We start from the raw sequence: 27,832 nt of genomic DNA, 5'->3' as shown, positions 1-27,832 counted from the left end.
TGCCCGGATGTAGAGGGCAGGCCGGTTCCGCTGCGGGCAGGGGGTGTCATGGGTGGCCGCAACAAGAAGCAGCGGGCGGGCAGCGCGGCCCATACCGCCTCCGCTGCTACCGCCGCCGCACGGGCTCGAGCCGCTGCAGAGGCGGGAGCTGCCGCTGCCGCGGAGGCGGGCAGCCGAGCGGCGCCGCGGCCGCCGCCCGCCTCCAAGGAGCCGCGTGTCAAGCAAGGTAGCGGGCTGCGCGGCCTGAGGCGGCCCCGGGCGGCGAGCCCTGAGGGCGGTCATGCAGGAGGGAGGAGGGGCGTGGGGTCCAGGTGGCTGAGGGGTGGCTGGGAGCGTAGGGAGGGAGCCCCTGAGGCCGCGGCCTGCCTCCGCCTGGGGGCCTGGGAGTGATGGAGGGAGGCCTGCTAAAAGGCCTGGCCTTATTGGAAAAGGCACCTTAAATCCTTCTGACACGGGGCTGGTCAGGCCTGGCTTGAGCCTTTCTCGCTTCTTGGGGTCTCCCTGGGTAGATGAGCCTTGTGGGCAAGGGAAAACCCGCCATTGACATTATCGGTGATTTTTGTGGAGCAAGTGCGGTTCTGGCATTCCCCCAGTAATGCACTTCGTTTGTAGGTGTTCATTTCACATGTGCTCAAAACCAATGTAATGTGGTAATGTGACTTCAGCAGCGTTGGATGAGCTGAGGGATGACTGCTCTGGGTGCAGCCTGAAAAACTAGTATTCTGCAGATGCCTGTTTTCAATAAACTAGCTTTGCTAGAAGTAGTATCTGAGATACGCTACACCAGTTTATGTTGCAAATTATGCAATGGCCAGGCCATTTGAGATTCCAACTTCTTAACACAAAGTCTTGTAATCCATTAACTTAAACTTCCTGAACCTATTTGTGTCCTCTGCTTTTACAAATTCGGGCTCTGGTAAACATTTACTGTGTCTCCTGCTCCTCCAGCACCATGGTGCTCAGTCTTCTTTAGAAACTATTCTGCATCTCTCCTAGGTTGTCTGCTGTGGTGACAAATAAGTCAGTGTAAATGAAAAGTAAGTTAGTGTAGTCTAAATACTGTGTAGTTGCACAGCTTACCAGTAAGTGCTAGTGGTTAGCTCGTGAGGGCTAATTGCTCTTTGTAGCTCCTGACCAGAGATGACATGCTTTTTTTATGAAATGCAGTTACCTACACGCGGTCCTGATCTTAAAATGGGCTCTCCTAGAGCCTCTCTGCAGGCAGCCCAGCACAGATGAACTGGCAAGCTGAGGAGCTGGGAGGTAGCTGTGCCTCCTGGAGCACAGTGCGGCTCCCTCTGGGGTGGTGTACAGCCTTGCCTGGTGGTGGAAACTGTGAGGTTGCTCAGTTTCTTTATATCTGTGCACTACCAGAAACAGTATGTGTGTTCTGAAAAAAACCAGAATCTAACAGCAAGTTAGAAGTGTTGAAGTTCTAATGACAATAAATAGCTTTGGTATTTTAGTATTTTTCTAACAGCTGGTAAATGAAAAGCAGTTAAGAATGACGATAGGCAGATGAGACCAAAAGGCTCTGTAACCCAGTTCCTTTTCCTGGATAGGGGCCAAAAGCAGGTACTTAGGTAAGAATAGGTTGGACATGCAGTGATACTGTGTAGGGTGCTCTTACATCCTCTACCAGTTGTGTTGTAGGGTCTTCCTAAGCCAGATGCAATGTTTTTTCAATGCCATCCCAAATTAATTTATTTCTTTACTACAAGACTATCCTGTCTGCCCTTGGACTTCTGTAAATGTCTAATATCCACACTTTGCCATTAATGGCAAAGAGTTCAGTTACATAGCTATGCACTTCATAGTAAGAAAAGACAGTCTTACTTGTTTCAAACTTGCCATGGGCTTCCCTACTTGGCGTGCCTTGTTCCAATGCTGAGAGAGAGTGAGCAGTCAATCCCATTTCCTCTCACTGTACCACCTGAGATTTTATATTTTGTCTACCGAGAGTTACCTTCTTCACTATTCCTTGTTCGAAGGCCTTTCTGTACTGTTGATTATTATTATTGTTGTTGTGTACTTGTCTGTTTCTGGCAAATTAGTGTAGTATTTTCTTGTGCTAACCTGTTATATTTGGTCTGCTTTAGCTAGCATAAGCAATGTTCTCTGTGTTCTGCTTATGTAATTGATGGGTTTTTGCAATTTGCAGGTCCAAAAACATACAGTTTTAGTTCAACAACAGATTCCAGTGCTGCTGCAAATCTAGATAAATCTGTTCTTAAGGTGAGTATCTTCTTTAGATAAAACAACTTTAGTTTTCATAGTACTCTTTTAGCTGAATAAATATTTCTTCAGCTCTTCTTCAGTATTATATTATGCAGGTAAACTGTATTCATGTATTAGACTATCTTGAGCTTAATATGTTTGGGACTTTGGGTGGGATTTAATACCAGGGGTAAACTAACAGGGCTGGAGAGTGTCTATATTTTTTTTTTTTTTTTTAAGTAACAAATGATACATTACATGCAGGTAAGAGTTATGTTTGGGTTTCTGCGAGAGAGGAAGGAGAGTGTCACAGATTGTGTCTTGATGATCAAATAATTTTATACCAGTTCTTGTAAGCAGAGGAGAAAGGCCTTGTGCGTTCCGGTAGAAATTTTTTTGTTTGTTTGTTTCCTTTGACATACTAAATTCCCTTGGAGATGTAAATGGGCATTCTTTCCTTAACCATAAGAAGCATTGATATGTCATAAAAACTTGTAACGTTTTGCTTTGTATCAACTAATTTTCTCTGTGCAGGTGATGATAAATGGTAAATTGGAGAAACGGATTATTGATGTAATCAATGACCATAAAAAACAAAACGATGACAAAGGAATCATTTCCAGAAGACTTACTGCGAAGAAACTACAGGTAGATTTTAAAGTGTTGTTCTCTGACCATTGTTTATTTAAAATAAATGGTTTCTTTTTTGTCATTTGTATCATGTGTCATAGTACACTTCTGGATGCAGTACAAGCCAGTGTAGCATGCTTTCCAGTAGTTACATTAATCATTAATCAGTGGAATCAACAAGTATGCCTATTAGGAAAGATACATCTTTATGTATTCATTAGGTAAAATCAGAGTCTTCAGACAGGATAGAGGAACAGAACTTAATCTGAATGTTTTATATTTTCTACACTTTTTTGTTCCATATAGTTTGAAAATTATAGGTTTATCTTCTAACTAGAAAATCTGTACATTTTGTACAGAGGCTGGAAGGTATTTTTATTTATACATATGCATACACATTTACAATAACAAATACTGTAAACTGTACGCAAAACACGATTTTTTTTCTCAGTCTTCTGATATATTAATTTATGCTGTTTACCTCCATTTAAAGCTAGCTATCCAATACATGGGAAATAAGAGTTTATAAGCCAATATTAGATTGCTAGATTAAATCCCATTATTTTGTGCCTTTTTTCTTTATAGGATGTATACATGGCTTTACAAAGATTCTCTTTTAAGACTGAGCACATTGAAGAAGCAATGAAAAATACACTTTTGTATGGTGGTGATCTTCACTCTGCACTTGATTGGCTTTGTTTAAACCTTCCTGATGGTGAGTATGGTGACAGAGGATTAACTACAGTTTTTAACAGAACAGTAATAGGACATGGTCTGGATTGTGAATGCTTCATAGTAGTAATTAAATATATTTTTTCATTAAGACCAGTATTCATGACAGCGTTCCTTTCCTAGATGCGCTGCTGATGGGTTCTGGGATATGTTTTTTAGTATATAAAGTCTTTTAGACTTCTCATTCCTACTGCTAGTTCTATGGAAGTCCAATAAGCAAACGCTGGCTTAGCTAAATGCTAAAGGCTGATTTTATTTCAGGCATGCTTGTTTTGTTTTATATTCTTCTAGTTGGCTCCCAACACACTTTAAAAGATTTTCAGTAATTATGTTGATGTATTCTGTGACATGTTCTTTTTTTTATTTTGAAGATGTCTTGCCTGAAGGTTTTAGCCAGCAGTTTGAAGAGCAGCAACAGAAACCTAGAGCAAAATTTTGTTCTCCTGTGTCACAACGTGAACTGCCATCTCGTGTAGCAGATAGCAAAAAGAAAGAAAATGTCCCTGAAACTAAGGTAATCTGAGAAATTAATTTGTATTTCCTGGCGGGAGGAAGGAGGGGGAATAGAGGAAGAAGTTCTCTAAAATACAAAATTTGCGTGGACTTCCAACGCTGATCTGAAAAACTTCTGAAAATATGGTATGCTTAATAATTGTCACCCACATTATTTTAACTTCAATGGAATGGTTATTTGAAGGTAAGATTATTTTTTTGTGTGTGAAGTCTAGAGGGGCTCTTCATAGTCCATTTTTGTAGTAAAGCCTAGCTTAATTTTTCTCCTGGAATGGGTTCATTCTACTTGTGTACAGATGGCACTCTTTATGTACTTGTGTGGGTTTAAGTTTGCCTGTGTACTTGCAGTGTTTTGATTTCTGTGGTTATTAAATGTTAAACCTAGAAATTTAAAAGACTTTGCACAAAAGTGCTTTTTTGCTATTTTTTTTTTTTTTAATTTTTAAAGTGGTTTTTTTAGCAGTTATAATCATTCAGGTGTTCTATGTAAGTATATGGTGAAATGTTTACTGTGCTTGGAGAAGTTTGCTTTGTGCTTTGTTTACGTCATATAACTTAGGTTATGTATATAATCTTAAGCAGTAATTCCTAAATAGTGACAGAGAAAAGCATTGGTATTTTCACTTACTGTTATCATTACTTTTGATTTCGCTTGCTCTTCTAGGAGACAAATGTGGGGAAGGACAAAGAAGTGAGTATGAAGGAATGGATTTTGCGATATGCTGAGCAGCAGAGTGATGAAGAGAAGAATGAGTCTGTGAAAGAGGCAGATGAAGAAAAGTTTGACCCAGTAAGATTGAATAACACTTCATGGAAGTCCTTCAAAAACTGAATGTCTGGCACATCTGCAAGTGGTGGATGTATTTGTTAAAAATTGGAGATTGAATAATTTTGTTATCTATTTATACATTTGCAGGCTACTGAAGGGGAAATGTGTTGAAACATCTCCTAAGTTGTTTTTCCTTTCCTGCGTTTTTTGTACTGGGCTCAAAATACTGAATGCATTGTGCTGGAAAGGAATAATTCTTGAAACACATCTCGGTGAGATTAGGAAAGTGACTATCAAATTCTGAAAGGTTTTGACTGTTAGTTACATAAAAACTAATTGTTCCTTCTTTGTAAGCTCAGTATAAAGAACAAAACCCCTCCCATTTTTTTTATGAAGGTCATGAAAAGTCACAAGCATACAATATTCAACTTGTATTAATAATTCTGTTTGAAATAGAATGAGAGGTATGTACATCTGGCTGCCAAGCTTTCAGAAGCAAAGGAGCAAGCAAGCACCTCCAAGCAAGACAAAGATAAGCAAGGCCAGAAAGTAGCACAGGAGAAAATAAGAAGAATTCAGCAAGGTAGAGCTATGCAAATTACCTGTGTTTTATTGTGATTTGCGTATTTATTAGGCAAGTAAGTCTCTGAGTCAGGTTAAATTGATTTCATCAACTTTTAGGCCACCATGTGAATTGCAGGCTTTCCTGAATCTATCCTTTCCATGTGGGTCAAATTCTAAAGAGTCAGTAACGTTTCACTACTTCTGTTTTTGAGTGCTCAGTATGAATTAATACAACTAATCTTTTCTTTTTAAAGAATAAATGTTCAGCAATTGATGGATGTAAATTGCATTCGCTTGGGTGTAAGTTGTATTTTCTCTCTGACAGAAATGGCAGTACTTGAAGAACATCCAGTATTTAATCCAGCAATAAAGATTTCAAACCAACACCAAAATGAAAAGAAAAAAACTCCCTCACCTCAGCCTCAAGAAACCACTTTGAATTTGAGCTTGCTTGAAAAACCCGATGGTGCTGCAAAGGAAGACAAAGGTGTGTTGGAAATTGTTTGGTACAAGATTGAAGTGTACCACAAATTTCCAGTATTAGTTCTTGTTTTTCTCGGTTGTATTGCATTGCAGTGCTGACTCATCAAGCTCTAACTGTGGGAAAGGCAGGTGGACTACCAAGCTGACTTTAAAGGATCTGTATTTGTTTTTGCAGATGATGTTGAAAGCTATTTTTGCTATACTGTCACATCTAAAACTTTTGATTTTTATTTTTTTTATTTTAATTGTGGGGCTAGTTGTTGTTTCCATTGTCACTCTCATCTTTTTAAACTGTTTGCATTTTAAACCTTCAAACTTAAATTATTTTCTAATAACCAAACTTTAGTGAAACTTCTAAAATTGTTGGGTGACCAAAGATAGCAGACAAAATACTGCAGTTAATTTCCTGCTAGGTACTTTTATGGGAAAAGCAGGGATTTCTGTCCTGTTATCAGTACCAGTACTTCTGCAAAACATTTCAGAAAATACCTGTTTCTAGTAAAAATACATTTGAAGAAAAGGTGAAAACATTCCTGCCTCTCAAAAGAAAGTAAGGCAAATTTTGAGACTTAAAATGTCTTTCTGCTCTTGTAGTGAAAAAGAAAGAACCGCTAGATGTAAGAAACTTTGATTATAGTGCTCGAAGCTGGACTGGTAAATCTCCAAAGCAATTCTTGATTGACTGGTGCAGGAAGAATTTTCCCAAGAGCCCAAATCCTGCTTTTGAAAAGGTTCCGGTTGGAAAATATTGGAAATGTAGGTATGTATTTCCTATAAACTTTACATTTTCCTTTTGGTTCATGTAAAAATTAAAATGCTGGCTACTTCTGTCCTGTCACGTTCATCCAAATTTATAGGGATATAGTGTGTTTGACCCAAACTCTCTATTTAGTCCAGCAGGGAGGTATTTTACTCTGAATAGCTCTGCAAAAGTGATGTTTAGACTGGACGCTACCACTAAAAATGAGACTCTAGTGAATGATCCCATATAAAGGAGGGATTAGTTTTTAATCCGTACTGCTGAATGAAAGGTTCTGAAATGACTGTATGAGATACATTTGGACAATCAACTTCTGGTATTCTCATTCAAAGTAGTATATTAAATCATAGGCTTTAAGCATAGCAATACCAAAACTCTTTTGGAGATTGTTTAAGATAAAGTGGAAGTTAAAAAAATTTATGAAAGCTACCATAAGTTTCTAACCAAAGCATTGCAGCATCATTGATTTCTAAATTTCTTCTAGAAAATGAGTCTGTAATATAACAGTATAAAATAGAATATTATCACATACAAATAAGTAATGCTGCTTGAAGGAACCAAGTAAAAGAACCTGTTGTCTTTCCCAAGTTAAAAGCTACTAATATACTGTTCCCTTAAGAATATGAGAAATTTATCTGATGGTCCAACTCGCCTAACTGTTAAACAGATGTTTGCATTTCAGTAGATCATTAACTGTCATCTCTATCTACGCTAAGTAGTTGCGAGCACACAAACAAATATTTAGTCTTTCTTTGGAAGCAACTAACCTTAATAATGATCTATATGCGTACAAATACTTCTGCTTTAAAGAAAATAAAGACATTTGTTAATGGGCGAAAAAAAAAAAATCACAAATTCACTGTTGGAATCTGCTGCTGAAAACTTCCTGCTATTCAATTTATCGACTGGTTCTGTTTACGAAATATTACTGAATAACATTAAGTTTCTTTAGCTTAGTTTCCTTATTGGAATTTCAATCCTATGGTTTGAACAAAAACTTTAACAGATGTGCTATTTATATAGGTAACAAAAATTAAGATCAATGTCTTTATAAATTTGTCTTTAAGGGTCAGGATTACAAAATCGTCAGATGATGTAATGACAATGTGTCCTACAATTGTAACAGAAGATAGTATGCAAGCACAACATCTTGCTGCTACTTTGGCACTCTATCATTTAACCAAAGGACAAGTAAGATTTTCACCAATATTACTATTTTTATCCTGCAATCTACCTCTGCACTTGTTTGTTATAATTTCTATAGTTAAATTCTAAAAACAGTTTAATGAAGTGTTTCCCATTAAATTCTTTGTATTGTATGTTCATTTGCTTATATCTATAAGCATGCATATGTGTTGGAGCATACAGGGAGGAAACTCTTTGATAGTAAAATTACTCTTTCAGTGTTGTAAAGAATGCAAGCCAGTTGAAAATAAAGTGTATAGTTGACGTTTATATTACTGTTTTTCATAGCTTCTGTATTTAGAAGTAGCGCTCTATTTAACATTTTGTCGTATCTTTTGCCACTCCAGTTCACTTACACATAAAATGTCAGTGATACTACTAAGTAGTACATAAAGTAATTTTTTTTCTGCTTTTTCCACCTGAAGTCAGTTCATCAGTTGCTGCCTCCTACCTACCGAGATGTCTGGCTAGAATGGAGGGATATTGAAAAGAAAAAGGAAGAAGAAAACAAGATGGAAACCAACAAACCCCGTGATAACTTTATTGCTAGATTATTAAACAAACTCAAACAACAGCAACAGCTGCAATCTGAAAACCAACCAAAAGTATCTGAGGGTCCTGAAGATTCCTGGGAAAACTTAGTTTCTGATGAGGACTTTGGCAGTCTCTCCCTTGAGACCTCAGACGCAGATAATTTGGAACCTTCAAGGATTTTGTTCAAAAAGTTGCAAAGTTCATCCAGATACCAGAGGCTCCTGAAAGAGAGACAGGAGTTACCTGTGTTTAAGCACAGATACTCAATTGTAGAAACTCTAAAAAAACATCGAGTAGTTGTTGTGGCTGGTGAAACAGGCAGTGGGAAGAGTACCCAGGTGCCCCATTTCTTGTTGGAAGACTTGTTGCTAGATGAAGGGTCAACTAAATGCAATATTGTTTGCACACAACCCCGAAGAATCTCAGCAGTGAGTCTGGCAACCAGGGTTTGTGAAGAGCTAGGCTGCGAATCAGGACCAGGAGGAAAAGTAAGATGTGTCTAAATTCCTTCGTCTAGTCTTGATCAAATACAGGGGGCTGGATTGTTGGTACAAAGTGAAAACGTTTGTTATACAACCAAATAATTCTCTAGAAAAAGGGCTTCTCGCTATGTCAGCGATTTCTTTCCAAACTGTCACCTCTGTGTATCCACATACGATTTCTGAAATTTTTAGAGGATGATTAAGAGCAAGAATGTTTCATAATGGGGATGGTCAAACATTAGAACAGATTGCCCAGAGTCTATCGCATCCCTGTCATTAGGCGTGGAGAAAACTCCCCTGAATAAGGCTCTGAGCAATACATTCCTATACCTTGAGTGAGGCTCTGCTTTGAGAGGGGCCCCTTCCAACATAAGTTACTTTGTTACCTGAAGAAAACAAAGGTCCTGTATGGTAGTCTATTTGTGCAAAAATATTTTTGTTTAGGAACTGTGAAGAACCCTGAAAAGAGCAGAGTCTACCGGCTCTTTGCTATTCTGGAGAAACTTAGTTGTAGTTTCAGTGTTCCCTTTCTCAACAAAGTAAGGTTCGTGTATGTAAAAAAAAAACCAGTGTGTTAGTCATTCACCATAGTATTTAATTAGCAACTTGTGTAGTGTCTGAATCTAGCAGTGCTTAAATTTCACTTTGAGTATCTCTAGCTTGTGTGCTCTTTTAAGTTATTCTGTACTTTTTATATCTTTTTTTAAAGAATTCCCTTTGTGGGTATCAAATTCGTATGGAGTCAAGAACAGGAGAAGCCACAAGACTACTGTACTGTACAACAGGTGTCCTGCTTCGGAAACTTCAAGAAGATGGTCTTCTTTCAAGTATATCTCATGTTATTGTAGATGAGGTAATCTGCTCTTACTGTTCTGCAGAAACCATAGTTATTCTGGGCCTTGACTTGTACTAAAACCTTACTATAGATATGTTTTTCGAATTCTAGGTGCATGAAAGAAGTGTCCAATCTGATTTCTTGCTAGTTATTCTGAAGGAGATCTTGCATAAACGTTCAGACCTGCATCTGATTTTAATGAGTGCTACTGTAGACAGTGAGAAGTTTTCCAGCTATTTCTCACACTGTCCCATTTTAAGAATCTCTGGGAGGAGTTACCCTGTTGAGGTAGGTGAATGTTTCTTTGATTATGCAAGACACTCTCTATGCAGGTATACAGTGTTTGCCTGGTTAGTGTCTTATAGGGAATACACCTATATCACTTCTTTCTTACCAAGAATAGTTATCTTAAACATGTGTTTTAAGGACTTGAAACCCTTTTCCTTTTTGAAAATATAAAATAGCTTCAGTGCTTTGAAGTACAGGGTTGTACTGTTTTTTTTTCTGATAGATTAATTATTGATTAAAATCAGTCCATCAGTGACACTTTGATTTTTCTGTGTTAAAGGGGATTCCCCCCACCTCCCATGCAATTTTGTCATTGCACTCTTATGTATGTTTCTCATGCGTGTTATATATTCTATGGTAAAGGTAATGTTAGTTGTCATGTGGAGAGGCCCATTAACAAACTTACAGCAGCTCTGTGTTTAGGTTTTCAAAAAGTATAAGAAATTTTAAGTTGAAATTTGAAAGATCTATTACAACATTAAGATAAGGGTGTGTGCCCTGTTCAGCTTTGTACATAAGCATTGAAAAACGAAGAAGATGCTGGTTAGTTTTTAACATGCCATGTATTTCTTCTGTGAATTTTCACTGAAGATTTTCCATGTTGAAGATGTAATTGAAGCAACTGGCTATGTTCTGGAGAAAGACTCAGAATATTGTCAGAAGTTCTTGGAGGAGGAGGAGGAAGTAACAATAAATGTTACTAGCAAAGGAGGAGGCACTACAAAGTATCAGGTAAAATAAGCATTTCTAGTTTTGGCTTGGAAATGTTGATTGTTTTTTTGATTACTTTATCAGTTATGTCCCCCTTATTAAATGTGGTCAGACTGTATAGTTTCAAATATTCTTACAGTTGGTAAAAGACACAATGACACTTCTACAGTGGAAACCAAATATTTGTTAATGCTGCACCTGTATGTTTGTCTCACCAGCTCCTTTATAGCTGCCTTGATTTTGCTGTATTTGACATTGAGTTATGTTGTACAGATTCCCAGCTCTAGATCTAAAAGCAGCAGCAGGAGAAGCATTTGAGTTTGGGATTTTTTTCCTCCCGAAGAATTCTCCTAAGTGGCAAACCTAAGAACAGAAGAGACAAGGTCATATCATTGTTTGGAAGATCTTGGGAGTTTTTCCAGCTATGTGGCGTGCAAAATAAGATTTACATGAAATTATTGTGCAGAGCTTTTTGGTTTAACAGGCTGAGGTTAATCCTGTAGGTATTTTGCAGACAGCTGGACGTGCTTTTGTGTTACAAAAACTCCACGTACTTCCCAAGTTCATGGAGGGAAGAGTATGTGAATGCTATCTGGTTTAAGCCACCCTAGCTTGCTTATGTAGACTGTATATATTTTGGGTAGATGCCTGTCTGCTCTGACTTGCTCTCTCAAAATCTCTACAGGACCATTTAGCTTGACATGATCAAACACTGATGCATATGTTGAAAATTATGGTCTTATGTGCTCCGGTGATTATTTTTTTGTTTCCCTAGAGTGGTAGTTATCCCACACATCACAACAGCATCCTTTAGTTGAAGCCTAAGTGCTCTCCCGAGTATTCCTCCATCTTTGTGGTTTATTTCTGTTGAGCCTTCAGTACAGAAGCATATGTGGTGCATATAGGATAAGTGCGTTGATTAACAATGAAATAACTTACAATAATGCCACTTAACATAGAAGCCTTATGCTAAGTGTGTCTGTAAGATGTTTATGAACAATTTAAATGTCTGCATGTTCTGATAAGTGTTTGCTATGTTCTCCCTTCCTCCTCCTTTCCTTCTGCTCCAAAACACTGCAGGAGTTGCCACCTTATTCACTCTGATCTAATGGTTGCAATGAAAGCTGAAAGGGGTGAAGTGAGGGAGAGGAGAAAGGGCAGCCTGGTTTCTTATACCCCGAAACAGGAGTTTTGAAAGAAGAGTATCTACCTTGTTACCCCATTTTGAATTGATACCAACTAGATGCCAGATACAAACTTGGGAACTGTTTTCATTCATAAAACAGGCTATATAGTACTACTTCTACACACTTTTTTTACTTTTTTTTTTTTTCTCAGATGTCATTTAACAGTAGTAGGTACCTATACACAGGTTATGTACATGGCTGTGATTTAATCTAACCCACACTGATTTTGGTGGGAAGTTAGTCAATTAAGTGTTTCTTATCTCAATCGCTGTTTTAAGAAACATAAATTAGGTGAATGACAAATTGACCACCACCTTTCTTACCTTCTTCTAAGCCACTGAGAACATGATTTTTTTTTTTTTTTTTTCCCTGCTCTTCTTTTTCAGGAGTATGTCCCAATCCAGTCTGGATCTGGTATCGATTTGGCTCCTTACTATGCGAAGTATAGCAGTCGTACACAGCAGGCTATCTTCTATATGAACCCCTACAAGATCAACCTTGAACTTATTTTGGAGTTGCTCGCATACTTAGGTACAGTCTACTTAAGACATTTGTATGCTTGGGGTTGTGCTTTGGACTTACTTTCCAGTGCTTTCTACTGACAATGAAGTACTTGACTTCATTCTTACATAGAACCACAGACTAGTTTGGGTTGGAAGGGACCTTTAAAGGGCACCTAGTCCAGCCCCTCTGCAGTGAGCAGGGATACCTTCAACTAGATCAGGTTGCTCAGAGCCCTGTCCAACCTCACCTTGAATGTTTCCAGGGATAGGGGGCATCCACCACCTCTGGACAACCTGTTCCAGTGTTTCAAAACCCTGATAGTAAAAATAAAATAATAAAAAAGTCTTCCATATGTCTAGTCTGAATCTATCCTCTTTTAGTTTACCCCCTTGTCCTGTTGCAACAGGCCCTGCTAAAAAGTTTGTCCTCATCTTTCTTAAAGCCCCTTTAAGTACTGAAAGGCTGCAATAACTCCCCAGAGGCTTCTGTTCTCCAGGCTAAATAACCCCAACTCTTGCAGCCTGTCCTCCCAGGAGAGGTGCTCCAGCCCTCTGATCACTTTTGTGGCCTTTCTCTGGACCTGCTCCAACAGGTCCATGTCTTTCCTGTGCTGGGGGCTCCAGAGCTGGATGCAGTACTCCAGGTGGGGTTTCACCAGAGCAGAGTAGGGGTGCAGAGAAGCCTCCCTTGACCTGCTTCTTTTGATGCAGCCCGGGATACAGTTGGCTTTCTGGACTGTGAATGTTCTTTGTTGATTCATGTCCAACTTTTCCACCAGTACCCCCAAGTCCTCCTCAGCAGGGCTGCTGTCATTCCCTTCATCCCCCAGCCTTTATTGGTACTGGGCATTGCCCCGACCCAGGTATGGGGTGCTTCCCATGTGCTTGTTGAACCTCAGGAGGTTCACACAGGCCTCCTTCTTGAGCCTGTACAGGTCCCTATGGGTGGCATCCCATCCCTCAGTTGTGTCAGTTGCACCACGCAGCTTGGTGTTTTCTGCAAACTTGTTGAGGTTGCACTCAGTCCTACTATGTCATTGATGAAGATATTAAACAGTACTTCTCTTAGTACAGACCCCTGAGGGACACCACTTGTCACTGATCTCCATCTGGACACTGAGCTGTTGACCACTACTACCCTCTGGATGTGGCCATCCAGCCAATTCCTAATCCACTCATCGAGTCTGTATGTCTCCAATTTAGAGAGAAGGATGTTGCGGGGGACTATGTTAAAAGAAGTCCAGATAGATGGCATCCATAGCTCTTCCCTTGTCCACTGATGTAGTCATTCCGCCATAGGAGTCCATGAGGTTGGTCAGGCAGGACTTGCTCTTGATGAAGCAGTGTTGGCTGTCTCGAATCACCTCCCTGTCCTTCATGTGCCTTGGCACAACTTCTAGGAGGATCTGTTCCATGATCTTCCCAGCCACAGAGGTGAGGCTGATGGGTTGGTAGTTCCCGAGGTCTGTCTTACTACCCTTTTTAAAAATGGGTGCAATATTTCCCTTTTTCCAATCACTGAGGGCTTCACCTGATGCCATGACTTTTCAACTGCCGTGGGGAGTGGCTTGGTGACTACATCAGCCAATTCCTTCCGCACTCTGGGATGCATCTCATCAAGTCCCATAGACTTTTATGTTCAAGTTCCTCAGGTGGTCACAAACCTGATCCTCTCTTACAGTGAGAGGGACTTTGCTTCCCTGGTTCCTATCTTGTTGTTCATCCACTTGAGAGGTATGGGAAGAGAGGTCACCAGTGAAGACTGAGGTGGGAAAAAAAAAAAGTTGAGAACCTCGGCCTTCTCCTCATCCCTTGTTATCAGTTTGCCTTGTCCCTGAGAGCAGTTTCCCACAGGGGTCCTATTGATTAACTCCTTGAAGAGCTGGAAGTTTGCTTTACTAAAATTCAGCATCCTAACTTTACTCTTTGCCTGACCCATATCCTTCAGGACTGTGAACTGCACCAGTGCATGATCACTGCAGCCTCTAGTCTTGACATCACTAGTTAGCTCACTTGCGTTGGTGAAACATCCTAGTTCCTGTTCTCAAGTGAAACAGTTTGCAAATGCGAGTTTGTTTTAACTATGTGCCTATGTGATTTTTAACTATGTACTCTAACTTTCCAGATAGAAGTCCCCAGTTCAAGAACATTGAGGGTGCTGTGCTGATCTTTTTACCGGGCCTTGCCCATATCCAACAGCTGTATGATCTCATTTCAACTGACAGAAGATTTAACTTGCGTGACAGGTAATGCAGGTATTTTCTATGAAGTTAATAGTTCAACTTAATATGTTTGGGTTTTAAGGTGTGCTATTCTTGAAAAGGGAAACTGAGAGTTAGACCTCTGAGCTGTTCGTGCTACAAATGTACTTTTATTATCTGAGAAGGATACAAACAAAAATGACAGGTGCTTAGGAATCGTACAGTAATAAGTTTTTTTAATTTTATTTTTCAACGAACTTACTTAATCACAAAGCATTTGACTACTTATTTTCCACTGCTTAGGGTATGGAAGCTGCCATATCTGGAATACAACTTTCTGTGGCTTGTTGCTTATGTGGAAGTGACTGTTTCCTGAGAAGAGAACCAGGGACAGTAATCTAGCAAGAGAAATGGCATAGGGTTGTAATGACAGAGTTTTGAAATTTTAGTGAGTAACTAAAGTTAGCAACACGATGGCATAAAAAGAACAGTTTCATAGATGGACTGAGATGTCAAGGTCTAGAAAGAATGAAAGCACACATTTCTGGGGCTGTCTCATCTCTGAAGATCTTTATTTAATCAGACTGAAAGTTATATATGCTTATGGTTCTGTGCAAAGTTTCAATGACGGTCCTTGTCTTGGAAGGACAATGTGAAGAGCTTGGGTTCATGGACACTTGCTTCCCTTTTTTGCTAGGTTATTGATGTAAATTAACCTAGAGATCTGCAGCAGTAGTATTTTTCCTGCATTATTACCAAATAGGAGAACCCTATGAGCTAGTGGGGATATCCTTTCTTGACACTGCAAAAAAATATTGAACTTTCATGCCTAATGATACAAAGTTTTAGTCCTTCAAGTGTCCACTTCAGCTGCTTTCTCCAAACTGTTGTCATCTTTCTGATCTCATTTTTTTACCATATATCAATTTGTGTATGTTGATTATTATCTTATTACATTAATCAATATACACTTATTTTCTTGTTCTAGGCACAGGCTGATAGCTTTGCATTCTGTTCTGTCAACTCAAGATCAAGCAGCTGCATTTACAGTACCTCCTCTTGGTATTAGAAAGGTATGATATATTTCGAAATGCCAGGTTCACCACTGAAAGAAGAAACTTCCTGTGGGTGCAACTCTAAATTATTGTGAAATCAAATCATACAGAATTACACGACAAGCAATTGTTCCTGGAATTTTCTTGCTGTGAAGAAGCAATTCTACTGTGGTGCTCTCTTAACAGATAGAAGCAAACATGCTGTGAAAACCTTGACAGTAATCAGACAAATTTCTAAACCTAATAATTTTCTAAAAGCTTCTTTAATTGTTGCTTTCCTATATTGAGGGCCATGAAGATGATTGGAGAGCTGGAGCACCTCTCCTATGAGAACAGGCTGAGAGAATTGGGGTTGTTCAGCCTGGAGAGGAGAAGGCTCCTGGGAGACCTTATGGCAGCCTTCCAGTGTCTGAAGGGAACCCGCAAGAAAGACGGAGAGGGACTTTTTACAAGGGCATGTAGTGATAGGACGAGGAGTAATGGTAAGAGGGGAGATTTAGATTAGATATCAGGAAGAAATTCTTTCCTGTGAGGGTGGTGAGGCACTGGAGCAGGTTGCCCAGAGAAGTTGTGGATGCCCCATCCCTGGGAGTGTTTAAGGCCAGGCTGGATGGGGCTTTGAGCAACCTGGTCTAGTGGGAAGTGTCCCTTCCAACCCAAACTATTCTATGATTCTATAATATTCTAACTATTGTTAACCAGCATCTATACCTTTTATCTAGGAAAATACTATTTTACTTGCTGCCTTACTTACTGAAGCTATTTAATTAACAGTTGACCAATTTTGGCAGGTACTAGATAGTAATTTTGATGACTTATAAAACAAAAAGTGAATGTGAAATTCTTGTTTAACTTTTGATTCCTCATCAATTAGGGAGTTCTAAACCATTTTCCAAATCATGTAGCTTTTAATTCTTTGTCAGATTACTTAAGGAAACATTTCTGGGTAAAAAACTTTAGCCAAATTTATTCTATAATACTGATTTAAAGGTGAAGACTATTAGGCAGACATCCCATAATTCTTTTATTCGTGTTATGTTACTTTTCAGATTGTTTTGGCAACCAATATAGCAGAGACAGGTATTACGATACCAGATGTTGTGTTTGTAATTGATACTGGCAGAACAAAAGAAAATAGGTGAGTTTGATTTTCATTCATCATACCGTAATTACTGCAAATATTTGGAGGTCAGTAGCAAGAATTCTGTGGTATCCTTATTAAACTACATTTCTGGACAAGAAATGGGCTGAGCTCATTGAACAGCTTGCAGTTTAGGTACAAGTTTGAGATGAATCTCTGGATTTTCAAATCGTATGAACAACAAGGGGAGTTTATAGATATGGAGAATCATGATTAAGTACTGGATTAAAAATAAAGTGGATCCTTTTTATGCTCTCCCAGTTTTTAGTTATTTAGTTATTTTGTCCGTTTTAAAAGTGAAAAGCCCTTAAAATGTGTTAAAATAGTTCTGAATTGCCAGAGAGATGAAATAATACAATAGCTCTTTCATTTTCCAACTTTCATACTTTCATTAGTGATTTATATCCAAGGTACTATGATATACAGTTCTCCCAGGTATGCTTAGTTTTCGATACTGTAGTATTTTCATATAAGTACTATTTAGATATACTATCAATATGTTGGTATTTAAGTATACATCAAAATTTTATTTCTGAAATCTGAATTGACACTTGCTTTACAATTTTTAAGGTATCACGAAAGTAGTCAGATGAGTTCCCTGGAGGAGACCTTTGTTAGTAAAGCTAGCGCTCTGCAGCGACAAGGAAGAGCTGGACGTGTTAGGGATGGATTCTGCTTCCGAATGTACACAAGAGACAGGTACTGTAAACTAAGTGAGCAATATGTCGTTAATCAAATAAATATATTTGTCTTTTTCTGTGCAAAAGTAAGAAGTGTTGTTGAATTTCACTTCAGTGATTGCAAACTGGAAAGATTAAGCTGCATCAAAACAAAACCCCATGAGCATGTGGAACATGAGTTTATAAGTTGAATTCAATTTAGCCTTTGAATATCTGTGATTCTGTGTTCTTATGATGTTGCAGGTTTGAAAGTTTCATGGAATATTCTGTTCCAGAAATACTGCGTGTGCCTTTGGAGGAATTATGCCTTCATATTATGGTATGGTTTTGGTTTTAGAATTGCTGACCTTGTTAACTAAAAATATTACATGTGCGTTTGGAGGAATTACACCTTCATACTATCACTTGGATTTGGAATTACTGACCTTGTTAGCTAAAAAGGTTTGCCAGGACATCCCTGATGCAGTGTAGTTAGTGGGGCTTCTCCCACCAGAACAGGGGAGAATCCAGTATGTGTGTACTGGAAAATCTAGAGCATGCTGCTGAGTGAGAATGGCACACTATACTGTTCCAGTTTACCTCAGAGTGAGAATTCAAACTTAGTTAAATAGCCTTCAAATTGATTTCTGCTTAAGGAAGCAATTCCATTCACTCTCTCCCCATCCTGAGTGAGGATCCTCATCTAAACATGAGGAGGAACTTCTTTACTTTGAGGGTGGCAGAGCACTGGAACAGGCTGCCCAGAGAGGTGGTGGAGTCTCCGTCTCTGGAGATGTTCCTGTGCAATCTGCTCTAGGTGGACCTCCTTTGGCCGGGGTGTTGGACTAGCTGATCTCCAGAGGTCCCTTCCAACCCCATATCATTCTGTGATTCTGTGAGTAGGATTTACATGGGAAAAACAGCAACCTGGTAAATTAGTGCCAGGTTGAACTGCATCTCGTTGGGTTTGAGACTCTCCTGCTCATCTGTAACCATTGGTAACATGCTTCTACAATTAGTGGTCATATCATATGAAGTCCTTCCAAACACCGAAGTCTCATTGACCTAATGTGGGGCGTGTCTGTGTTCTGGGAGTGAAGGGGCTGGTTTAGAGGGGAGGGAGTGTGGGGTTTTGAGTGCAAGAACAGCTTTTCAGTTTCCTCTTTAGCTACTATAGAAGTTCATTATAATAAATTTTTATATTGAAATATATGCTGATTTTCTCCACAGAAATGCAATCTTGGCTCTCCTGAAGATTTCCTTTCCAGAGCATTAGACCCACCACAGCAGCAAGTAATTGGTAATGCGATGAACCTGTTGAGGAAGATCGGGGCTTGTCTGTTCAGTGAGCCCAAACTGACTCCATTAGGCCAGCACCTGGCAGCCCTTCCTGTCAATGTAAAGATTGGCAAAATGCTTATATTCGGTGCTATATTTGGCTGCTTGGATCCTGTGGTGAGTTAAAAAAAAAACAAAACAAACAAACAAAAAAAAAAAAACCAAACAGAAAAAACCCCAAACTTATCTAAATTAAAAAAATAAATATAGAAATGGTTAACCCATTACAATTAATCTGATTTCTTGCAACATGGTATATTGAAAGGATGATGCAAGAGGTTAAAATGTTTATTTTAAGGTGAGGGCACCTGGACATCATGAAGGGGAATAATCTAAGTGTTATTTACGGTTGGACTTGATGATCTTAAAGGTCTTTTCCAATGTAAATGATTCTATAATTCTAAACTCCTAGGTAATATTCACAAGTGGGTAGTCAGACTCAGCCTACAGTTCTGTCTGTTACGATCCCAGGGAGCCCTCTTAATATGTGGCTTAGAGCAGTCTGGATTACCCCACAGTTTGTGGGCCAAGAACATACTGATGTAAAATTAGTGCAAATTAATTGATGTGGTAACTTACTATATGAAGACTGTTACAGTTTACACTTTCACCTAATCCGTTTAACTTACTCCAAATTAGGAGGCAGCATGGGTATGTTATTTCCTGAAAACCGAAAAGTTAAAATCCTGTGTTTTTTCAGTGTCTGCTGTTAATGTGGTATAGTCTAAAGCAGTTGTTTAATCTGACCTTTATTGTATCAGGTATTGCTCTGTCATTAAACAAACTATTTCTTGTGAGTTTTGAGATTTAATGTTTTTTATTGGTGTATATAAGGCAATATGGAAGCAATGCTTAATATAAGTTCTGAATTCTATGTAGGAAATTCTTAGGGTGATAAGTTTTCCTTGAGGCTTAGTAGAAAATAAGATAAAGTATCAATAAATATTACTGTAAAAGAAAATTTAAAACTGTATGATAAACCTGTAAGCTTATAACAAAATACTCTAAGTGACGTGTACTTCACTAATTGCAGGCAACTCTGGCTGCTGTTATGACAGAAAAATCCCCATTTACTACACCAATTGGTCGAAAAGATGAAGCAGATCTTGCAAAATCATCTCTAGCAATGGCAGTTTCAGACCATATAACAATCTACAACGCTTATCTGGGGTAAATAATAATTCTCCTGTGCTTACAGCTAGATGTAGATAATACTTAAGTAATGCAGTTTGTAAAGAATCCTTTATAAGTATTCTCTTGAATTGCTTTTACCTGAAGTTTTTCTCTTCTGAATAACAATAGATTGCCAAATGCAAAAGGATAGCTTACTTGCTACCTTACCCTTTAACTCCTTTTAATGATGCTTGCACGCATACAGAGATGTACTATGTCTATGTATCCTAGGGTTTAAAGTATTTTTTTTGTTTGTGGTATGCTGACCTGAATATTTTATATTTGAGAAAGTACAAATGTATATATTGTAGAACGACATACATATTTTTTCTTTTTAGGATACTATCACTAAGTCTCAAAATCAACACCTGAATTTTATTTCAAATGTCAAGACAGAAACATGTACTTTTTGAGAGAGAATTACCTTGTATATTGTTAGTATCTATTAAATTTGTTGCAGCCATGTCCTTAAGACTGCTCCTAGACCAGCAGCATTTATCTTTGTTATTTCTTATCATTTATCTTGTTATTTCTAGTTTTGAGTGGAGAGTGCTGACCAAAACACAGTATTGCCTTTTAACTTACTACCACTTTCATATTGTTATACTCTTGATGTGATCTCTTTTGCTGTAATAAGACAGGATTTTTCCCTTAGGTGGAAAAGGGCTCGACAGGAAGGGGGTTATCGTGCTGAAATGACTTACTGCAGAAGAAATTTCCTTAATAGGACTTCACTGTTAACTCTGGAGGTAAACCAAATAATTATGCTCTGCACTCAAAAGTTATTTGTTAAAATTTTCCTCTGAAAATGGCATACCCTTTGAAAGAGGTGTTATATCTCAGTTACTATTTAGATAAGACAAAAGCAAATGGAATGCTGAGGATGGATGAAATGCACACCCTCAGTTGAGGTAGCTGTGTCTGCATTTGAGTTTTGATATGTACAGTTTGTTGGTATACATCTTTGTAGTCACTGCCATTGGAGAAGCTAGGCCTGCCTTCCACCAAAGAATCAAGACTTATGAATTAAAATACTTGGATTATGTTAACTCTTGATATCGAAGAACAGGTCTGTTAATGGTTAGTTTGAAAGATGAGCCACAAACTTATGTAAATGGCCTTGTACTTTTGGTGAGAGAAATTTTTAATTGGTCTTTTGTATTTAAGTTTGGGTGACTGAGCTCTCCTAAGCATCTTTATATTTTAACTACAGGTGAGAGATTTAGTATTTGCAGTATATGTAGCACCATGTATCTATCCCTATATTCCAGGTAATGTTTTTCTCATAGAAACAGCCAGTATTCCAAAGTGGTTGCAGAAAATAAGTGTTTTTCTAGTAAGACTTTCTCCTGGGGAGTGTGAATATTTGGAATGGGGTGTCATTGCCAGCTAATGAGTATGGCATTGAGTATGTACCTTTTTAAAATTCACAGTTTTACTAATACGTTACTAATTTCAGGATGTGAAGCAAGAACTCATAAGGGTGGTCAGAGCAGCAGGGTTCACAGCACCTACAGCGCAATGTGGATGGAATGGAAATGGAGCCACACAATCCCTTTCTCTCCATGAAATAGCTCTTCTCAAAGCTGTGTTGACTGCAGGGCTGTATGACAATGTAGGAAAAATAATGTATACAAAGTCTGTGGATATTACAGAGAAGCTGGCTTGCATGGTAGAAACTGCTCAGGGCAAAGCGCAAGTGCATCCCTCCTCTGTAAATCGAGACTTACAGACATATGGATGGCTCCTTTACCAGGAAAAGGTAAGTGAAAATAGTGAATGTAGCTGACAGTCTCTGTAAAGGCAGAGTTACGCCTCTTGTATTAAATAACATACACAATCTAAAGTAGATCTGAATGTCTTGTTCATCTTAAGAGTCTTTGGACTCCAGGATCATTAGATAACATAAAAATGAGTCAACTGAGTGCTGAAGGAAAAGAAGTTAAGGCTGAACATTGTGAACAAATTTGTTCGTGGTGAAACTCATACCTATAAACGAAAGTACCTTTGTGTGTCATTTAACTTAATAGTATCATTTACTTCTTTAATACAGTGCTGTTGGTTTTAATATGATCACTTTAAGCAGTAATATGTAATACTTCAAATTGTGCTTTTTTTTTTTACTGTTCTAAGCAGACTCTAAGGTTTTGAAATTAGGTATGGGCCTCGCATATCCCCAATAATAACTTAAAACTAAATAGCCAATTCTGTAATTGACTGCTGAACTTCCTAAGTGAATTGTATTTCCTTTTTCCTGACACTTCCCTCTCACAACAGAAAATTTTGTCAGCTACTTGCTAAATTCAAGTGTTCATATTTACTTACGCTTCTGGTACCATAAAACCTTGACAACTGTTGCATAAGGGCCAGCTTTACTGAAGAGAAGCAGGATATTAATTCTTAATGCAAATGAAGTGATAGTATTTTTTTGGAGACCTGAAAATACTTCCTGCCCCCAAGAACCTTTTAGTGTAAAGGCAAGACAGCAGCTAAGGTAGGGAAATTTTTCCATGAACAGTGGAAAAAAGCAAGCCTGCACTTTCTGGGTGAAGATGCACTCTTGTTTCCTTTCCTCCCACCACAAATCCTTCCCATTCCTTTCTGTCTTTATCTGTGTGAGGCTCCAAAGCCAGAAGTAGCATGTGCTGAGCCCTGTAGGTTACTCTGTGTATGTGTCTACACGTGTGCCCACACTTACCCATGTATGAATGTGCATATGTGGATAGATTGACAAGCCAGCTGCTGCTGAGAAGAATGTGTAACGGAAGAGTTCTACCTGCCTTTTACTTCAGTGGGTTTATTAATGTCTCTTTGCTGAACAGCACTAGGCTAATGTTAAGCTTGTGTTTGAATTTTAACAAGAAAATTGTGGCTTTAGCTGATTTCTAGTAGTACGTAAGCCTGTCACTTACTTAGAAGTGATGTATTTTATGTGTTCTAGGGCAGACAAATTGCCATCAGTTGTTCTGCGTACAATGACTCGTGCTGCCTGGATCTTAAAAGGAAGAAAAAATATGTATTTTTCATTTTTAAAAGTAGCGATCAAATTTGATGTATGAGATTTTTATGTGGTTTGGGGCTTTTTCTGTTGTTGTTAATGCTTATGTTTGTTTATATGCAGGTGAGGTACAGTAAGGTGTATTTGAGAGAGACTACTTTGATATCCCCCTTCCCTATTTTGCTTTTTGGTGGGGATATAGAAGTCCAGCATCGGGAGCGTCTCCTGACAGTTGATGGCTGGATCCATTTTCAGGTGTGTTGTAGTAGTAACTACCTTTTGTGGTTCCGTGGGCTTTTGTATTCTGCAGTTGATGTTCAAGCTTAATTCAGGACACTGTATATGTGGAACAAAAACAAGAGGAAAGAAAGGAGAGAATTAAAGGAACTGTTGAGAAACTTTATATGCATGTAATGAAGTCTTAGGAAATCACACTCGAAAGAGTAGGCTTGTAGTATGCAGCTTGAAACAAATCAGTTCCTTCTCTCTGCATGAAGAAAGTCAGTGTTCTTTCAGAAAAGATATTTGAAGTAGATCTAGACTAAACCTTGTTTTATGGAGCTGGCACTGAAAGCAGATGAGTATGCTATTTTATATTACCCTTTTCTACCATCTTACAATTGTGTAAGTACATATTTATCTCTAAAGTACTATTCATGTTGCTTTATAGCCCAAACAAAATTATTTGGGGCAAGAAAAAAATCCGAAAGGAAAATACCTGTTTGCTTGGTTTTGGGGTGTTCTGTTTTTTTGTTTGGGATCTTTCTCTCCAGGTGAAAATGTTTTATTTGGGAATGGGAAAACTGAGTGCGTTTTCTTAGCATATTTTTGCAGACACAATTAAAATGGGTGGCATGCCAAAATCCTCTGTAAACTCTGTTAAATAGCAAACTTTGGTATTTGCTAGCCCACCAGCTACTCGGTTACAATTTTACATGCTCCTGTGGGCCATTTGTTACACTCAAGGAAGACTATAAGCTACAGAACATCTTAGGTTTTTTGCACTTTGCTGATGCAAGCAAGCAACCATCTGATTGAATTCACTGGTTATCATGAATATGGAATTTTAAAAAGCAGCTCTCTTTTAGGTTTGTTGGAGAATGTCTTATGGTCTCTGGGTGGCTACAAGTTGTACAGTTGCTGGGCTAATTACATCTTGTAGTGTATTTCGGAATTTCTGTGTTTCTGCTGAGATGCTAAGCACAATATGTTGCATTCTGTGCTCTTTCCATAATAGGTACTTATTGTACCACAGGCAGTATGTATATAAATGAAATAAAGATGGGAATAGGGAGGGAGGGATAAAATGAAAGATTCCTGGAAAAGGCTGCAGGTTTAAATATCCACATTCCTAGAGAGACTTGCGATTGCCTTCTCAGGAATCCAGGCAGACCTCCTGAGAGGGAGATGTGTAGATATTTTATTTCAGGGATAAATTAATTTGTACTTTTATACCTTGGAAAAAAGCGATTAGAGTAAGTAGGATACTGGTAAATTTAATAATTCCACTATATGCTAGTTGTTGATGATCTGTGTGGCGACATATTCTGGGTTACCCTTCTGAGCTGCTGTTCTTTAGGCTGTGATGCTACAAACAACAGGTGCTTAAAGATAAGAGGGCATAATGTAAGCCCAGTCACTTCATGAATACACCACCCATATGCTTAGAATTATGTAGACACATCAAGTTTCCAGGAATCTTGTTATAAACTTCTCCTTATATGTAAGGTAATCTTTTAATCTGTATTTTGGTACAAAATGTCTGAATGTTGCAATTGTTGGCCTTGTCTGTTCTTTATAGGCTCCTGTAAAGATAGCAGTTATTTTCAAACAGCTGAGAGTTCTCATTGAGTCTGTTTTAAAGAAGAAGCTTGAAAATCCTAAAATGTCACTTGAAGGTAACTTTATTACTGCATTACTAAAATCTGTTTGTTAAATGGACCTTGTGGCAAATCTGAGGAAGCATTAGTACACTCTATCCTTACCCAGTAGGGTTAGTGTGACTTGAATATCGTTCCATTACCTTGAGAGACATACAAAAGTCATTACTAATCCTACATATATTATGCGGCTCACCCCAGGTGTATGAAGATCTGCACAACTGCTGTTTGAAAGATACCCCTGATACCTCACCACTACTTTCAATGTTGTTATGCCTCTCAAAACAGAAGTTGAGATTGTGTGTGATGAACCTCAGACATGGATGAATTTTAAGTGTTACACAAGTTGTCTTGCAATTTAGGTTAACGATGGGAACAGCATGTTGCCCCCCAAAGTAAGGGATAAAGGAGCACAATTTAAACTTTGGACACTGGATGTTCAGAAGAATATTGTAGATGGGGAGGAAGAAAGGGAGTACCCATATGCAAATGTATCTGTAGTTAACCCATCACTTTCTCGGTTCCTTCTATGAAATACTGAAACGGCCACAACCAGTTGATTAAGTAATTTCATAAACTTTCTAATGATGTGCTGTGGACATACTGTTCGCCCTTTTGCTTCGCAAATGGGAATCACTTGTCTTGTTTTAGAGTCTGGCATAGCCTAAAGCATTAAGATTAAGTTGCTGAGAGCTAGACTTCTGATTTTTCTTAGGTTTTGGGAACCAATTTTTAAGCTCATTCTTTTTAACTCACTGTGATTGTTTTCTTTCCTAGATGACAAGGTCTTGCACATCATCAAAGAACTGATAAAAACAGAGAATGGTAACTGAGACCAGGAATCGGTAACAAACCAGCGCTTCAGAAATGGCAGGGAAAATATGCACTCCAATGTTAACTGAAAGTATTTAAATGCTTAGTGTGGTTGGTACCATCCATGATGTGGAAAGATTGCATGATTTTGCATAGAATTTACCTTTCTCTATATAATTTTTAAAGGTGAGCATTGAATATGTTTTTAACCTTTACAATACATTTGGTGCCATTTGTCTGACTATGAATGATGGATGGAAACAGTTTCTTTTCAATATAAAAATGGCTGTGGCCAATTTTTTTTTTCAAATGTAGTAATCATACCATCACTGGTGGTGCAGACTGTAGTAATTACTAGAGATTAGGTCCTGAATCTCAGTTAAGTAGAATTCCATTAGATGTGTGCAAATGGAACAAAAATGTTCTTATGGGGATATCTAAAGTGGTAATTTTTTTGATCTATGAATTTACAGTATTAAAGCAATACATCTTATAGATGTCTTCATTTTTTTTTCTGTATGGTTTACATTAAGAAGATGCTTTATAAGGAGATAGATGGACTGCAGTGAACAGGTGCTCAGCTTGACAAGTGCACTGACCAGCAGCCCCTCCCCATCCTCTGCCACTTCTCACACTTGTTCCTCTCTATTCACCCTGATTTCTTGTCTCTCCTGGCCACTGTAATAAGTGTTGCTGTCCCTTTCCTTTAAGCCCCTTCAGATGATGATCATGTTTTTCCCCCTTCATTGATCAAAGTTCAGGTTGACCCTCTTCGTAGCTATACCAGAGCAGTTCCTTTAATGGTTCATCAATCAGTAGCTGAAGCCTTCTGGTCTTCATCATTCTCTCTTATCACTGTTCATAATGTTTCTTATTTCTTTTATACTGAATATTCCTTAAGTTATCTGGTTAACAAACCAAACGCTTTTACATTCCACCTATCCACACCATTTATAATTGTGAAGCAAAATTTTTAGATCACCAACTCTGCTTTCAAAAATGAGGAATATTTTGGGGGGAAGCATTAAACAATTGCAGTCAGGTAGGAACTCTGATGTACAGGCAGAGGATAGTGTGAAAGATAATATTTTTTTTTTTAATCTGAAAAATACAGATTTCATGCAGCAGAGGTTAATAGTGTACAAAAAGGGAACTGAGGAAAATGCATGAAAATGCAAAATACATGAAGTTGTCCAGTTAGTGCAGCAGCACCAGTTCTGCTATGATAATCTAAGAGAGAAGCATAAACTGAAAGTAAACCAGCTTGTGCATGTTACCCTACATGCCGCTCTGGGAGAGGCAGGTTCTCCTAATAGTTTGCTAAGAACTCTGAGGGAAAAGTGGTGATGTCTGTTACACTTTTATGAATTGTGATAAACTAGTGGTAGTCCTGGTTTCCTAGAAAAGCCAGGAAGTGGGGATTTTTTAATTCAAAAGTAGACAACGTTTATGCAAGGAAGCATTTAAGCTGTTAAATTTTGATCTTAAGACCTCAATTTTGCACTCTGTGTTCCCAGACACGTTCTTCTCCCGTGTCAGAGGCACAGAAGTAAAAACCTGCAAACTATGTTCCTTGAAGGTAAAAATTAAATCTGCACCCTAAACAATTTCCCAGATTTTGTTCTCGTTGAGGTCTTCTACTTATATCTTTTGGAAACGTGAATTAGAAGTACATTTCAGTAATTCAACAACTAACAAGCTCCTGTTTCTTTTGGGTTTGAATTTTGTGTATCGGTCACTGGGTTTAAATGGCTACATGCTAGTGAAAGTGTGAATTGTCCCCCCAGTTCTTCTCACTTAGTTAACTGTGTTGAATAGAGAGGTTTTGTTCCATTTATGTATGGTAATGTTGAAATTCAGAGGCATTCTTTGTGTTACTCCAGCATGCCCTGCTCTGTAATCTTTTAAAGTAATAGCTTCTTTCAATTGTTATTAAGGGGATATATTGTAATAACTTGAAAATTGCACATTCTCCTGAGTGATGAAGTTTTCTGCGAAACAGGTCACACTGTGGTGTACAGATAAGCACAGTTATGTTAAAATCGTAAACTAAGACTACAGTGGCTTTCTGCTTCTGCAGTGTACTTGAGCAGCTCTTGTGCCTGTGCTCTTTTGGGTGGGTGAACTTTCTCTTTGGTTTCGTTTATTTAATAAATAATCTCTGTTAATGCCACTGTGTTG

General features: G+C 38.4%; 1 protein-coding gene across 1 annotated transcript; it reads left to right on the top strand.

Moving 5' to 3' along the window:
* Nucleotides 1–2: 2 nt before the first annotated feature.
* Nucleotides 3–27,823, top strand: DHX29 (DExH-box helicase 29). The gene is made up of 27 exons (XM_074165754.1): nt 3–226; nt 2,162–2,235; nt 2,752–2,865; nt 3,433–3,562; nt 3,951–4,093; nt 4,757–4,882; nt 5,318–5,444; nt 5,751–5,912; nt 6,503–6,668; nt 7,736–7,859; nt 8,279–8,875; nt 9,579–9,722; nt 9,816–9,992; nt 10,584–10,724; nt 12,277–12,421; nt 14,519–14,639; nt 15,583–15,667; nt 16,699–16,787; nt 17,361–17,489; nt 17,714–17,789; nt 18,680–18,904; nt 19,821–19,957; nt 20,616–20,709; nt 21,420–21,722; nt 23,082–23,213; nt 24,760–24,856; nt 25,616–27,823. The coding sequence occupies exons 1-27, from the start codon at nt 49–51 to the stop codon at nt 25,669–25,671; spliced, it is 4,092 nt and encodes a 1,363-aa protein (XP_074021855.1). The 5' UTR covers nt 3–48; the 3' UTR covers nt 25,672–27,823.
* The last annotated feature ends 9 nt before the right edge of the window (nt 27,824–27,832 follow it).

This window comes from Numenius arquata, chromosome Z (genome assembly GCF_964106895.1).
Source record: "Numenius arquata chromosome Z, bNumArq3.hap1.1, whole genome shotgun sequence".
In the NCBI taxonomy this organism is placed as follows: Eukaryota; Metazoa; Chordata; class Aves; order Charadriiformes; family Scolopacidae; genus Numenius; species Numenius arquata.
This window is presented reverse-complemented; position numbering and strand designations above follow the sequence as displayed.